Source organism: Nansenia antarctica, assembly GCF_963989245.1.
Source record: "Nansenia antarctica genome assembly, chromosome: 4".
Taxonomy (NCBI): Eukaryota; Metazoa; Chordata; class Actinopteri; order Argentiniformes; family Microstomatidae; genus Nansenia; species Nansenia antarctica.
Genome location: NC_137689.1, coordinates 62,070,360 through 62,083,305, shown reverse-complemented (window position 1 = coordinate 62,083,305; position 12,946 = coordinate 62,070,360). Strand labels below are relative to the sequence as shown.

At 48.6% G+C, this 12,946-nt stretch overlaps 1 protein-coding gene across 1 annotated transcript in view; it reads right to left on the bottom strand.

Moving 5' to 3' along the window:
• nrg1 (neuregulin 1) overlaps positions 1-12,946 on the bottom strand; it is a gene marked incomplete at both ends in the record, with an annotated part of 117,889 nt that overhangs the window by 11,376 nt on the left and 93,567 nt on the right. The window contains one exon of the mRNA XM_080529572.1: positions 3,571-3,709. Within this exon, the coding sequence (XP_080385698.1) occupies positions 3,571-3,709 (139 nt within the window). The remainder of the gene's footprint in view (positions 1-3,570; positions 3,710-12,946) is intronic.

Genomic DNA, 12,946 nt, shown 5'->3' with positions numbered 1-12,946 from the left:
GTGTGTGTGATGTCATGTCTAAGAGAGGTGGCGCGGGGGCATGTTAACATTATTACAGACTACATCACCAGCGGGTGACCTTAGCGAACTGATGAAGTGAAAAAGTCTGAAAAAGCTTTTTAGGGAAAAAAATTACTTTGTAGTTTGTCTATTCCCAAGACGGGTCTGTATGTAATGGTCAGTACAGCAGGTAGAACCTCCTGGTCAGTGTCTGTGTGTAATGGTCAGTACAGTAAGTAGAACCTCCATGTCAGGGTAAGACTAGGAGGGCCTGGCTTGTTCTGCTTTCAGATGAGCAGCTGGTGGATGATGACAGAGCAGGAGGCAGAGTAAAAGCCCTAATGAAGAAGGAGGGAGAGAGAGAGAGGTGCAGGGAGGAGAGAGAGAGATGCAGGGAGGAGAGAGAGAGATGCAGGGAGGAGAGAGAGAGAGAGAGAGAGAGGGGGGGGGGGGCGTGACTGAGATGGAGAGAGACAAGCCAGCCGTGCCCAGTACAGCTGTGCCTCTCTTACTGGGCCTTACAACAGCTGGCTAGGCAAGATAATGGAGGGGAGAGAGTGGGAGGGTAGGGGGGAGAAGGAGGGAGAAAGAGAGAGAGAGAGAGACAGAGAAAGAGAGAGAGGTGGAAAGGGAAGGGGAAGAGAAAGGAGAGAGATGAAAGAGAAAAATGAAAGAGGAGACCAACAGATGGAGCCAAGAAACAGCTTCCGGAGGCGGCTGTTGCTGTCGAATAGTTTCATAGAACCCCATGAGTGAAGACATATTAATGGGATTGCTAAATCATTGTATATAAATGATGGAGGCGGAGGATCCTTCCATGATGTCCCATCTCTGTAACCCTGTCTGTCTGTTGGAGAACCCTGCGGTGTATTCAGGTGTGAAATGTTCACAGCCGTTGTAACGCAGAAATGTAACGTTCTTAGCAAGGTTGACGCCCTAGTCGACACGTCAGACATCCATACATGTTCTACCATGGTATCAGGGGAGGTTAGTGGAAGTAGAAATCGGAGGATGGGCTCATTGTAATGCATGGCATATATTGAGGAATGGAGTCAAACCCCATTACAATGGAGCCTGTCCTCCGATGCCTACCTCCACCAGCCTCCCTGGCCATACATGTTGTATCTGGTACATTTCCGTGTGAACTTTCTAGAATGTTTCTCCCTCCTGAACAAGCCGCCGGGTCCAGACTATTGAAACCTCAGCACATCAGGCTCCCAGGGGACCGCTGGCAGACGGGTTATTTCCGTGCATAGATATATTCAACGATCCGTAATGGACGAGGTGTGTGTGTGTGTGTGTGTGTGTGTGTGTGTGTGTGCGTGAGAGAGAAAGGTTTTTTTCCTTGCGTGCTGCATGGCTGACTGCAGGGGAACCAAGCGCCTGGAGAACAGCAGCATTTTTCTGCTTAGTCACGGGCAGTACTTAAGACGCTCAATCTCTGTGTCGGCCATAAGACTCTCATGTATTGGATGGCCTCTTGCCAAAGTGTATCCATGGCAATGTCAGGCCTTGTGTCAGCCACTTAGAGGGAGGAGCTGGGTCGAGCAGAGCAGTGTGTGTGTGTGTGTGTGTGTGTGTGTAAGAGCTGAGCAGAGCAGTGTATGTGTGTGCGTGTGTGAGCAGAGCAGTGTATGTGTGTGCGTGTGTGTGAGCTGAGCAGAGCAGTGTGTGTGTGTGAGCTGAGCAGAGCAGTGTGTGTGTGTGTGTGTGTGTGTGTGTGTGTGTGTGTGTGTGTGTGTGTGTGTGTGCGTGCATGCGTGCTGAGCAGAGCAGCACTGAGCCGCAGTGGTCTCTCCTGCCGTGTCAGGTGTCTGCTCTGCTGCAGGGGAAGCCATAAAACAAGGTGTGATGATGGGAGGAGGGCCCCGCTGTTAGCGTAGCGTCATCGTGCAGCGTCATTCTCCGTCTCCTTCTCATCCTCCTCTCTCTCTAACCCCAACCCTTCCAACCACACCAGGGGAGGCGGGTGGAGATATGAATCAGAGGACAGGCTCATTGCAATGCACGGAATGGAATGTGGTATGGTATCAAACTCGTCTTTGTGTCCTCTGATTTCTACCACCACCATGGTCCCCACATCTAAAACCGAGATCCTCCACTCCACTGGCCTGCATAGGGAGCATGACATGTTTAGTCAAGAAACCTCCAGCCAGCCAGCCTGTCTTATGCTAGCTGCTGCTATCGCCCACTGATGTGCCTCCTAGCTGAACTCGGAGAGGAGCTTTGTAGAGGTACTTCTATTCCTGAAGCTGGTGAACTGACCGTGACACCCTGTCAGCAAAGATGTGCTTTCTCTTCCATTAACAAGGAGGTGGGAGGTCTCATAAATACAACATGGGCTAGCTTGCGGTGTGTTTGTGTGTATGTGTGTTTGTCCTGAACAGATGTGGTTGGGAGAGGTGTGTTTCTGTGTGTGTGTGTGTGTGTGTGTGTGTGTGTGTGTGTGTGTGTGTGTGTGTGTGTGTGTGTGTGTGTGAGTTCTGAACTGGGGCACAGTGGCATTGCTTTGGTGTTGAGAGGAACAGACATTAACAATGTAGGGTGAAAAGAGAAACCCTGTGGCGAGGGACCACCTGTTCCCCTGTTTCCTCTCTATCATTCTGTCACTATCTCTCACCTCTGCTCAGTCCAGTTCTCCTCACCCTGTTCCTCTCCTCTCCTCTCCTCTCCTCTCCTCTCCTCTCCTCTCCTCTCCTCTCCTCTCCTCTCCTCTCCTCTCCTCTCCTCTCCTCTCCTCTCCCCTCCCCTCCCCTCCCCTCTCCTCTCCTCTCCTCCCCTCCCCTCTCCTCTCCTCTCCTCTCCTCTCCTCTCCTCTCCTCTCCTCTCCTCTCCTCTCCTCTCCTCTCCTCTCCTCTCCTCTCCTCTCCTCTCCTCTCCTCTCCCCTCCCCTCCCCTCCCCTCCCCTCCCCTCCCCTCTCCTCTCCTCTCCTCTCCTCTCCTCTCCTCTCCTCTCCTCTCCTCTCCTCTCCTCTCCCCTCCCCTCCTCTCCCCTCCCCTCCCTTTCATGTCCACTCAGGTCTTGTGATTGTTTAATGATTTAACCCACAACATTCTGCGAATCTGACACCTCTGCTTCAAAACAGTCCCCATAAACTTTCTTTCCTTCACTTCTGTCTGACTCTTAATTTCCAGGTAGGGGGGGCTGCGCTGCTGGGATACTGCTGAGGCAGTGTTTGATGTTGCCCCTGACCGTGGAAGGATGGAGAGTTCTAGAATTAAACGTGAAAGAGCAGCAGCTGGGTAGAACCACATGTTTAAAGTGAGAAATTAGAACTCTGTAGGTCATAAAAAGAGTATTTCTGAAGTTGGTCACTTCTGCCATGATCACTTAAGAGGGAACACAGTTTAGGTTTAATGATGAACAACAGCAGCCATACAGGACAGCATGTTGTTGGAATTCTTGGCGACAAGGATGTGCTTTGGATTAGAAACAGTCAGCATTGTATCCAGTGACAGATGTGACAGATGAGGTGTGTATGTGTGTGTGTGCGCGCCAGAGTGAGTTTGTGTGTATGTATGTGTGTGTGTGCACACGTGTGTGTGTGTATCATATTCCCTCCACCCTACCTGCAGAGGAACTTGGTGCTGCCGGGGGTGACCTCCAGTGTGAAGCACTCCCCTCCGTTGACGCAGTAGTTCCTCTGGCTGTCGCTGCAGCGCGTCACGTGGCTGGAGGTCTTCACCGCGGGGGTGGTACTGGTGGCAGCTGCAGGGTGAGAGGAGGAGAGGGAGGGGGGTGATTAGTGGGGCGGAAATGGACCCAGGCAGCAATTTACTCCTGGGGGAGTTGTTCAGATCAACCTTAGCGCTTAGCAAGCCAATGCTACTGCAGCCTACAGCAAACTCAGTTTGAGATGTGGAGCTCTAATGGCTGCCTTCTGTAGTCAGAATGCAATTAGAATATCAGGGTCATGGAATGCTTGGTGCTAACATAGAGGAGAGACAAACCCTGTTTGTCTGTCTGTCTGTTTGACTGCCTGCCTGTGTGTGTGCTGGTCTGTCTGTCTCCGCTGAAGTCTTGTCTGTCTGTCTGTCTGTCTGTCTCTGCTGCAGGCAACCACTCATGACTCATCCTCATAATTCATTCTTGCTGAATACAAAACTAACTGGAAAATACATTAACGGAGAGAGATCTGAAACCAAACCCACCAATCAGACACAGCAAGTATATGCCTATTGATTAAACCTAGCCAAATGTCGTTACAGCACATGCTCCACTGCACTGCAGTGATACTGTATGAAGTTGTATAAAGCATTTGAACAAAAAAGCTTTAAACAACATTTTTTAAATGAAGAAACGTCTTCCAGTAAAACAATACATTTGACAAAGTCAAATGGAAACATTGTTCTTAAGACCAAAGATGTGATAAAAGTCTCTAAATCAATGATGTAAGCCTTTACATTCCACCGGCATAAATGTGTAATAAAGTTGAGAAACGCTACAATAAAACCACAGAGACATTACAAGTCCCAGACACACTAATACAGTCCCTTAGACACTAATGAAAGAACCGTAACAGCACCAAGAGAAGAGGCTTGCTTCAACATCGCATGACATTCTCTCTCTCTAATTACTTTCAACATCAGAAAGACTTCCATCAACCATAATAATTCCCGAAAGTTGAAGATGCATTACAATACGAACTCACTCATAGCCACAATGAAACTCCGTGCAGTTATTAAGAGCCCAAGGTTCACCTGTGATGTTTCTGAATACTCTGTATCCGTGGAGACGCATTTCCCCTCTCCTGCCCATCAGTGGAGCCGCAGACCGGTCTCGGCCCAGAGAAGATCAATCAATAACTTCAGCTCTGTAAGCTCTGACTCCTGTCCTGCCCCGCTGGGTCTGTAAGCTCTGACTCCTGTCCTGCCCCCTCTGGGTCTGTAATACCTCTAAGTCCTGTGCTGTTCCTGTTCTGCACGTCCTCTAATGCCTCAGCTCGACTGTCTGACCTGCCTGATGTGCTGTGTGGGGAGGAAGCCCAGAAACATTTTAAATAAGCACTTTTCCCCCTCTCCCTCTGCCTCCATCCGGACGTCATTCCTGGCATCAGACGTCTCAGGGCATCGGAAATGCAGACGCATGCAGCCGCTGTCCGACGGGCCAGAGGTAGACACCGGACGCATTTTTCGTCACGCAGAACTCATGTGTATGCAGCTTATCAGAACTCTATGTATGCAGCTCATCGAGACACCTGCCAAAGTGGAGATTGCGTTTGTGACAAACGGTGTGTTTCCCGTCACGGACGCACGGACTCACTCATCGGTCTGAGATTGACCCCACCATAACTTGTGGACGCACACACACACACGCACAGACACACAGACACACAGACACACAGACACACACACACACACACACACACACGCACATCCCACCGTAAATCACCCGTGGGCCTGTCCCTCCATCCCAGAACCTGTCCACCACCACACCACAGGGGCAGGCTGGGTGAACTGTGCTTTCACATACTAATTGTTGGTTTAACAACCTATTTATTCACTCCTTGTTAATCCCAGCATCGCTGCACATCTTTCCCCCTTTTTAAACCCCATCCCTTCCTCCATGACTGACGTCTGTTCCACCCATTAGTAATAATAAGCAGATCGTGACCCGGGTACCAATGTGACCAGCTTCAGTGGTTTCTAGCGGTGATTCTCACCGCTCCATTCTGGAACACGTCCGTGCCCCTGTCTGCCTCCCCACAGACAATTGAGTTAAACTCATAGACGGTTATTGAGATGACAGAGTGATTTCATAGGTCACAGACCCCCATCAGGTAACCTCTTGTATGTGGAGACATTACCTCCAAACTAAATGCAATTCTATGTCTCTGTGGGCCTTGGTTTAGCACTAACTGCTGTTCGCCTAGTAAACAATGGAGGAATAATTGACAATGCAAACAGATTGCTTTTGTTCCCCAAATCTAATTAGTTGCTGTGCTGCCATTATATGTACAGCCATTCAGAAATGGGAGCAGGATACTCAATCATAACAATGCGTCCTTCTGTTCATTCTGAGTAGAAATGTACGCTCTCCTCCGCATACAGAGAAGGTCACTATGGATTAGAATGAATCTCTCCTATATGGGAAACATGATGCAATAACAGAGAGAAATGGAGTAAAGTCAAAGACAACAAATCAAGACGTGTCAAGTAGACTAACAACACGATGGCTTTGACAAACGTATCAAATCAAAGCTGTTTGGTTCCAGTTTCCAGAAATTAATTCCAATTATTTTGACCCTCGCTTTTCATCTCCTCAACTCTGTTGACTATTTCATCTGGTAAAATCTTCTAGCTAACAGGGGACAACATCCACTGTGTATCCCAATATTCAAGCCTTTTCAGCATTGCAGCCACCTAAGATTAATCTGAAAGATAAGGGTAATTGCCCAGTGAGAGGATGGGGTGTGTCTGTGTATGTGTATATGTGTGTGTGTGTGTGTGTGTGTGTGTGTGTGTGTGTGTGTGTGTGTGTGTGTATGCTTGTGTGTGTGTTCCAGACTACCATTACAGGCCCTTCAAATTGTATTATTTGGGACCTTTTCAAATGTCAACCTGCTATCGATACAAAGTCCATTACTCCCTATTGATTCAAACAGCAAAAGTCAGCATTTCTATCTAACGCAGCATCAAACAATATCCAACCCATTAGAGACAATCAAGATAAACATGCAGTAACAACCAGTCACCCTGCTCAGACTGTGTTGAGGTTACCTTCATGCACTATCGTTGGACGTTAATCTCTAATAAGACATTTACCCAATATTCAATGTGAAATTGTACTTGGTAACAGTTAGTACTTTCAGGTTCAGGACATTGATTGTCTGATGTCTGTGTTTTGAATATTGTTCTTTTCGCAGCAGAGGCATTAATCAGAGGGTGAGAGAGGATGAGAGAGAGGAAGAGAGAGAGTGAGAGAAGGGTGGGGGTGCTATATTTAACAAATCCAAGGTTTTTAGTTACAATGCTGCAGAGCTGAGCAGCACGTTTTGATAATCGTGGCTGATGGAGGTCGAGGCTGCCCAGATCGATTCTGGTCCATTTCATTTTTTTTTTGCTGGTGGAGAGGAAACCCAAAACCAGAGAGAGAGAGAGAGAGAGAGAGAGAGAGAGAGAGAGAGAGAGAGAGAGAGAGAGAGAGAGAGGGATAGAGAGAGGGGGAGAGAGAGAGAGAGGGATAGAGAGAGAGAGAGAGGGAGGGATAGAGAGAGAGAGGGATAGAGAGAGAGAGAGAGGGATATATAGAGAGAGAGGGATAGAGAGAGAGAGAGGGATAGAGAGAGAGAGAGGGATAGAGAGAGAGAGGGATAGAGAGAGAGGGATAGAGAGAGAGAGAGGGATAGAGAGAGAGAGGGATAGAGAGAGGGATAGAGAGAGGGAGAGAGGGAGCGAGAGAGAGAGAGAGAGAGGGATAGAGAGAGAGAGAGACAGAGGGAGGGAGAGAGAGAGGGATAGAGAGAGAGAGAGAGAGAGAGAGAGAGAGAGAGAGAGGGAGGGAGAGAGAGAGAGAAGGCCAGAGACACTGCATGATGCTGCAGTGCCAATGGCCTGTCTCATCCCTCTCTCTCGTGCACTGGACGTTCTGGCCAGAGACAGGGCAGCAAGGGGGTTTCTGCCGACCCAGCAGTCTCCACACACACATGCACACACACTGCAGTGGATGGGCGGTGTCTCAGAGGGCCGATTTCTCTAAGTGCGGTCAAGGGCGGCCCATAATGCACTGCAGCAGTGGCACACGCTCCATCTCTGTCTCATCACGACTCATCGCCGTGGGGACGGAACCAGAGGTCAACACAGGGTCACCTACAACGCCACAGGACTACGCCACAGGACTACGCCACAGGATCAGGACTACGCCCATCACGATGAGACACGCTCACAGAATCTGTTACAACATGGATACCTGAGGTTCTCTCTAGACCTCTGCAGCGTTACTGCATTAAAACACAGTCACACCCTGGAGGACCTCATGCCATGAGGACACACAGTAGGAAGCTCAGACAGAATACTGGAATACTACACAGCCCATGGATACCTAATTATGGGATGTTCTGTCTTGTCTACTATACTATTGATACTCATTCCTTTTCCTTTAACAGTACACACAACACAATAATGTAATATCTAATATATATATATATATATATATATATATATATATATATATATATATATACATACATACAGTGGGGTGCAACAATTTGGGCACCCCTAGTCAAAATGCCTTTTACAATTAATATCTAAGTGAAAAGAAGCAAATCTAACCTCTAAATGGTACAAAGTTAAACTTTTTTACAGTTTCTAAATAATAAAACAAGGAAAAAGGCCTTGTGCAAAAGTTTGAGAACCCTGTCAGCTAGTACTTTGTAACTCCTCCTCGAGCAACTATAACAGCTTGCAAACGCTTCCTGTAGCCAGCTAAGAGTCTTTCAATTCCTGTTTTGGGATTTTTTTTCCCCATTCTTCCTGGCAGAACACCACTAGCTCAGAAATATTCTTTGGCCTTCTTGCATGCATGGCATGTTTGAGATCTCTCCACAGATTTTCAATAATATTCAAGTCTGGGGACTGTGACAATTCCAAAACCTTAATCCGTCTTTCCTGGAGGTACTTCATGGTTGATTTTGAGGTATGCTTCATTGTCTTGCTGAAATACCCAACCTCTTTTTCTGGACTGACCTGCCTCTAGAACAGTGGTTCTCAAACCTCTCCTCAGGGACCACCAGCCGTTCCACATCTGTTCCACCACCAGCACACCTGATTCAACTAATCAAGTACAATTCATAATTGTGGAACGGCTGGTGGTCCCCGAGGAGAGGTTTGAGAAACACTGCTCTAGAATGTCTTGATATTTGGTGGAATCCATTCTTCCTTCCACCCGCACAATATTGCCTGTGCCCCCAGCTGCTACACAACCCCAAAACATAATGGATCCACCTCCATGCTTAACAGTTGGCAAGATGTTCTTCTCTACAAATGCTTCACCCTTTTTTCTCCAAACATACCCTTTGGAGACACCACGGGTGCCCAAATCTTTGCAGCCCACTGTGTATGTATGTATGTATGTATGTATGTATGTATGTATGTATGTATGTATGTATGTATGTATGTATGTATGTATGTATATATTAGAATAACCACAGACATTGCATACTGTAGTCTTAACACTAAGACATGTGGTATATTTACCGACAGGAATGGATTTGTGATAGAGGGACTTATCTGTAAGGAAAATACTTAATGGTAATAATAAACAACTCATATTCACCTGGGAATCGATTGATTTCCGGACTGAAGGGGATTGTGTTGAATCAAGAAAATCTAGTTTTATAATTCATCACATTATTATTGGTCAACTGATCAATATTGTATTAATTCTCCACTGTCAGGTGGGCTGTTCCTATTGATCCTTCATCCTCTACTGGGAGGATGACCCTCAGATCAGTATCTGTGAAATGATTACCACACACACAATATTTTATATAACACCCATCTTACTGATAGGCTCATATTTGATCATCCTATTTGTAATCTGATAAGTGTAGAGAATCTTCTAAGAATCTTAATGATCTGACTGAACTAGAGTTTCATTTCAAGTTTCTCATGACACATATTAAGCATAGTACTAGAAAACTCTCCAAGGCTGCACACACCCACAAACACCCCCCCACACCCCCCCCCACACCCCCCCCCACACACACACACACACACACACACACACACACACACACCCACACCGCCCCCACACCCACACCCCCACCCCCACACCCCCCCCCCCCCCCCCACACACCCCCACACACCCCACACACTATAAAGACTATAAAGACATTTCAACAAACAGCAAGGGAGGTTTCCAATAGCTTTGGGGTAATGACTAAGATCATTAATCATACAGAGGAAAGGGTGCTGAAAGAAAGTGATGGGACATAAATAATAAAGTATGACAGGCCATTACTGGGGAGGGAAAGTGGCATCCACGTTTTAACGAGGCCCTGCCAGTGACATTTGTCAGCATTCTGGTATAGTATGTCTGGACTGAAAGACGTGCCCGAGTTACAAACATTCACGTCAAGTTCATCACTAATCCAACACAGTTTGTTTTAATAGAGTCCTTTGAGAGGGAACACATACACACAGAGTACCACAGAGTACCACACCCAACCCCCCCCCCCCACACCCAACCCCCCCCCCCCCCCCCCCCCACACACACACACACACACACACAAGCACAGTCTGTTTGTGCAGCTAGGCCACCTGCTCCCCTGGTGGCCCATATCCCAGTGATACCTGAGGGGTGTGTGTGCGTGTGTGTGTCTGCCTGCCTGATGTATATGTACCATGGTGGTGTGTGTACCGTGGTGTGTTCCCCATGGTGTACCTCCTGATGAGGGAGTGTTCGAGGACGGATGGCCAGACCAGGTGTTCCTCTGTCTGCTGCAGCACCACAGTGGCACCATGGATACCCATGCTGTCACATGATTAATGTCAGCCCCATCTAGAGGCAGGATCACTGGGGAGAGGAACCCGCCCATGCCTGACACAATGATGACTGATGCAGCTGGTAGGAGCCAGGCCTAACACAACGATGACTGATGCATCCCTGCTTTTGGGAAAGCTGGGCTGTTTTCCATGGTGGCGCGGGGGTGAAGTAGACGACAGTTTGTATTTTGTGACAGGTTGAGGAGGCTGGTGGAGGTAGAAATCGGAGGACGGGCTCATTTTAAGAGCCCACAGGTCCACAGAGGACGCCATAGACGCCATAGCGACGACTCTCCACGCCACTCTATCCCACCTGGAGAGGGGAAACAGCTACGCGAGACTGCTCTTCGTGGACTTCAGCTCCGCCTTCAACACCATCCTTCCAGACAGGCTAGTGACCAAACTACTAGACCTGGGTCTATCACACTCTATATGTGCGTGGATCAAGGACTTCCTGACCGACCGCCCCCAGAGGGTGCGGGTGGGCCCCCACACCTCCACAGCCCTCAGCCTCAGCACTGGGTCCCCCCAGGGCTGCGTGCCAAGCCCCATCCTCTACAACCTCTACACCCACGACTTCACCCCCGTCCACCCCAGCAACTACATCGTAAAGTTTGCAGACGACACCACCGTGGTGGGATGTATCTCGGGGGGGGACGAGGCGGCGTACAGGGATGAGGTAGAGCAACTGAGCAAGCTGTGCAAGGTTAACAACCTGCTGCTAAACAAGTCAAAGACCCAGGATATCATCGTAGACTTCAGGAGGAAAAAGTCCGAGATCCAGCCCCTGCTCATCGACGGAGAGAGCGTGGAGAGAGTCTCAACCCTCCGATTCCTGGGACACAACATGCGGGATGACCTGGCCTGGAAGGACAACACAAAAGGCACCATCAAGAGGGCACAACAGCGGCTATACACCCTGAGATGCCTCAGGAAAGAACACAACAAGCAGGAGATACTGGTGGCCTTCTACCACGGCGCAGTGGAGAGCATCCTCACCTACGGCATCTCCAACTGGTTCCACAGCTGCACAACAGCGGAGAGAAACGCGCTACAGAGAGTCGTGAGAACAGCACAGAAGATCACCGGCGCCCCCCTCCCCTCTCTGGAGGAGCTGTACAACACACGCTGTCTCAGGAGGGCCTCCAAGATCTCCAGGGACCCGACCCACCCTGGGCACGTACACTTTGTCAAGCTGCCCTCGAACAGGAGGTACAGGACCCCGGCCGCTAAGACAAACAGACTGAAGGACTGCTTCTACCACAGGGCCGTCAAGGCCCTGAACACAGAAAAGGCCTAAGTTCTGGGCCCAGGATAGTCCGGACGGATTGTATGGCAGCTAGTGCTGAGGCACAAACATGTACATTTTCAAGCCTGCAAACTGTGACACTTTAAAATAATGTGAAAAAATACTTTTGTGCAATTATGACAACCCTAGTTGACTATCTGTGCAGTATAGTACAGTGGATTGTGTAAATAGCCTTTATTGATGTAAACCAGCTCCTTACCTTCTTGTGATTTTATGCTTTTATGCTTTTTCTAAAATGTTTTTTTTTTCCCCCTTTCCTAACACCAAGGGAGCCACCCCTCCTAAATTTCGTTGTTTGGTACCTGTACTGTAGCAATGACAAATAAAGTCCATTCCATTCCATTTAAGGCACAGAATGGAAAACATGTGATACCATTCCTCATTCCATTCTGCCCATTAAAATGATCCCATCCTCCGATTTTTACCTCCACCGGCCTCCCCTGATTCGTTTGCAGATGGGGGGAGGGTGGGGGCTTAATGTAGATGTGACTGACAGGGTTCAAACCCCAGTTGTGTGCGCCACAGCACTGCGTTAACCCACCGAGCTAAGGTCCATCTTCAGGTCTCAGAAGAGGCTAGTCGTCACGCAAACACATCACATTACATAACGCCGATTCATGCCCTCATAAGGAAACTCCTTCCTGTCAGAGTCGGGGGCCTGGAGGCTAAGAACATCTCCCAGTTCAGTAAACGGCTGCTAGGCGCTGAGGCGCTAAACACTGTATCGAGGCTGAGGCTGGCTTCGCTAATGCTGCCTTGTAGCCTGTTAGCCTGAATCACAGTCACTTTCAATCCCACAGACTGGCCATCAGAGTCAGCCAGAGGGACGTTCTGATTAAGCTAAAAATAAAATATGTTTAGTTCCAAGTTAATTTTCTGTTTCGCACCGCTGAGGACGAGGATGGCGAGGAGGAAGAGAGAAATTAGGTTTAGAGAGACAATTTCAACTAAAGGGCTTCTCTAGCCATTTCAGCGGCTGCAGGCGGACGTTATCTCTCAGACCCCGCCGGTGAGTGTTTAGTCAAGAGCTCAATTGGATTTCTCTGACCAGTGGAGCAGTTTCTAATCATTACCACCATCTCACTCCTCCTCAGCCCCCCCTACCCACTCATCTCCCCTCTGGGTCAGCTTTGGTCACCTTCCTCCCCTCTG